The sequence below is a fragment of the Daucus carota genome, chromosome 3 (genome assembly GCF_001625215.2).
Source record: "Daucus carota subsp. sativus chromosome 3, DH1 v3.0, whole genome shotgun sequence".
Lineage (NCBI taxonomy): Eukaryota > Viridiplantae > Streptophyta > Magnoliopsida > Apiales > Apiaceae > Daucus > Daucus carota.
The window spans coordinates 45,968,583-45,970,810 of NC_030383.2; the positions used below are offsets into that span (position 1 = coordinate 45,968,583).

A 2,228-nucleotide genomic window follows, 5' to 3' on the forward strand; every position below is an offset into this window, starting at 1 on the left:
TAGATACCCTCAATTACATATTAGTTTTTAATTGAGACATTAACGGGTTAGTTATGATTTTTGAATTTTTACAATCATGACCTAAATGCTGTATAATAATTATATTTCCTCCATTTAAAGTCAATTTTTGTATAGTCAAACTTTTCAAATTTTAAGTAAAACTCTCATATATTATATTCTAAAATAAATTTAAATTATATCATCACATATATCAAATCTTTATGAAGTATAATTTCAGTTTTTAAAATAATAAAAAAATAATTTTAAATATTTGATGAAAATTGGTTACTTTTACCACAGAAATTTAGTTAAAACAAAACGCAAAATTGGAGTATGATTTTTTTTTTCAAATAAAAATTTCGGAGATAAGTTATTGAAACGTATTTTAGTATTTTTGTATAACATAGTATTATAACTTAATTTTAAAAATTCCAAACTTACATTTTAAAAAATCTCAAAATTAAAATAAATGTACGTGGCGTCCCGGTCCCATAATATTAATTGGGACGGAGTATAGAATTGGTTTAGTCACATGTTACGTACGTACGCGAGTCACGATTTGGGCATCCCATAAATCAGTAACAAGCATAAGTGATCGAATTAGTGAAATGAATAAACAAAGTGCAATCATTCACATATCCAGTCATCCACTACCTGGTAAATTAGATGTGACCTAGGATTTACATCCACTACCTTCTCTCCTCTCTCGGTGCCTGATTAAATTGTGCCCTAGCTACGTACCTACAACAATATACTAAGAAAGAATTCAAGCACTTCAAAATCTAAACACATCATCCTCTTCTAGCTAGCTAGCTGTCCCTCAAACTTTATCAATTTTGCCAAATTATGTCAAAAGCAAAATAGCTTCTTCACCATTGTGATTCAAAAGATTATAGAATTGATTAAGAGTTTTAATTCAGATACTAGCTTGCAATACTTTTTACACTTTTGCAAACAAGTTCACTTCCTCCTTCAAGAATGAAACCACCTCATACTTTTCGAAAAGACAGGCATAGCAAGATTTTGACAGCTCAAGGTCCGAGAGATCGAAGAGTTCGATTGTCGATCCAGGTAGCTCGTAGGTTCTTTGATCTTCACGATACTCTAAGATTCGACAAAGCTAGTGAAACTCTTGGCTGGCTCCTCACCAACTCACAGCCAGCCATCGATGATCTAGTCAAGAATAAGCGAAGTTCCTGCGCCGCAGTCGACGAAGGATGCTCTAGATCTGATACTACTGAAGCTGCTGAAATGAGAGACAAACACTACATGAAGAACACTACAAGCATAGATAATACTCAAGACCAGAGGGTGTCAATGCAGCTTGAAGAAAAGGCTAAACTGGCTTCTCTTCTAGCAAGAGAGTCAAGGGCCAAGGCAAGAGCTAGGGCAAGGGAACGTACAAGACAAAAGATGTGTGTAAGACATCTCTTGGGAACAAATAAGTTGCTTCCTCATGATTTCAGAATTGCAGCTAACCATTTAAGCACTTGGAATGAATTGAGCTACCTTCACAATATTAGCTGCAGGGCGCCCTACTTCAGTGTTGGAACAGATCAAGTAGGTCAAAGTAGGAATCCGGAATTACTCTCGGAAACAAGTAAGTACTCCCTCCATCTCTTTTACATGTCTATTTTGACTTTTGACCAGTCAAATTGACTATATTTTGAATAAAATTTACATGTATCATATAATTTAATTAAAAAATAACAAAAATTACATCGTTAGAAAGTATATTTAGTCTATTTTAATATATAACTTTCGGATTTTAATAACTTGTAATGTTTAATCAAAAATTAGTTAATTTGAGTTCTTGAAAATCAAAGTGGGTAAAAGCAATCACATACCACCTCTAATGTATACCCTAGACCTTTGGCAAGAAAATGAGTCCACGACATGTATATGATGAATTAAACTAAACGAATTAAATCCCCATGTTTTTTATTCTGTGGAGCAGATACGCAAACCGCTGTCAGATCGTTTGAAGCCTACGACAAGAAGTTCGATACTCCACAAGTTAAATAAATTGCTATGGAAGATGAGAGCAGCAAATATCTAAGCGACGTGAGTGTGCTATATATATCGCCAGTCCTCACTTACTTTATTGTGTCTTATAACTTTAAATTTAATACAATGGGGTTGTATATATATATCTTGAAGTTGTTCTATCCGGGCCAAGTACATTTTTAGGAGCACTATAATTTACTTCCATTGTGATAATCTGAGTT

At 33.5% G+C, this 2,228-nt stretch overlaps 1 protein-coding gene across 1 annotated transcript; it reads left to right on the top strand.

Annotated features, from left to right (window-relative positions):
- The first annotated feature begins 662 nt into the window (after positions 1 to 662).
- LOC108213865 (transcription factor CYCLOIDEA) lies at positions 663 to 2,184 on the top strand. Its single transcript, XM_017385653.2, has 2 exons — positions 663 to 1,600; positions 1,958 to 2,184. The coding sequence occupies exons 1-2, from the start codon at positions 979 to 981 to the stop codon at positions 2,023 to 2,025; spliced, it is 690 nt and encodes a 229-aa protein (XP_017241142.1). The 5' UTR covers positions 663 to 978; the 3' UTR covers positions 2,026 to 2,184.
- Positions 2,185 to 2,228: the final 44 nt, after the last annotated feature.

Bases quoted from the DNA above. Each gene is read 5' to 3' on its own strand.
- LOC108213865 (XM_017385653.2), top strand. From the start codon at position 979: ATGAAACCACCTCATACTTTTCGAAAAGACAGGCATAGCAAGATTTTG. The intron at 1,601-1,957 runs GTAAGTACTCCC...TCTGTGGAGCAG, and splicing joins GGAATTACTCTCGGAAACAA to ATACGCAAACCGCTGTCAGA.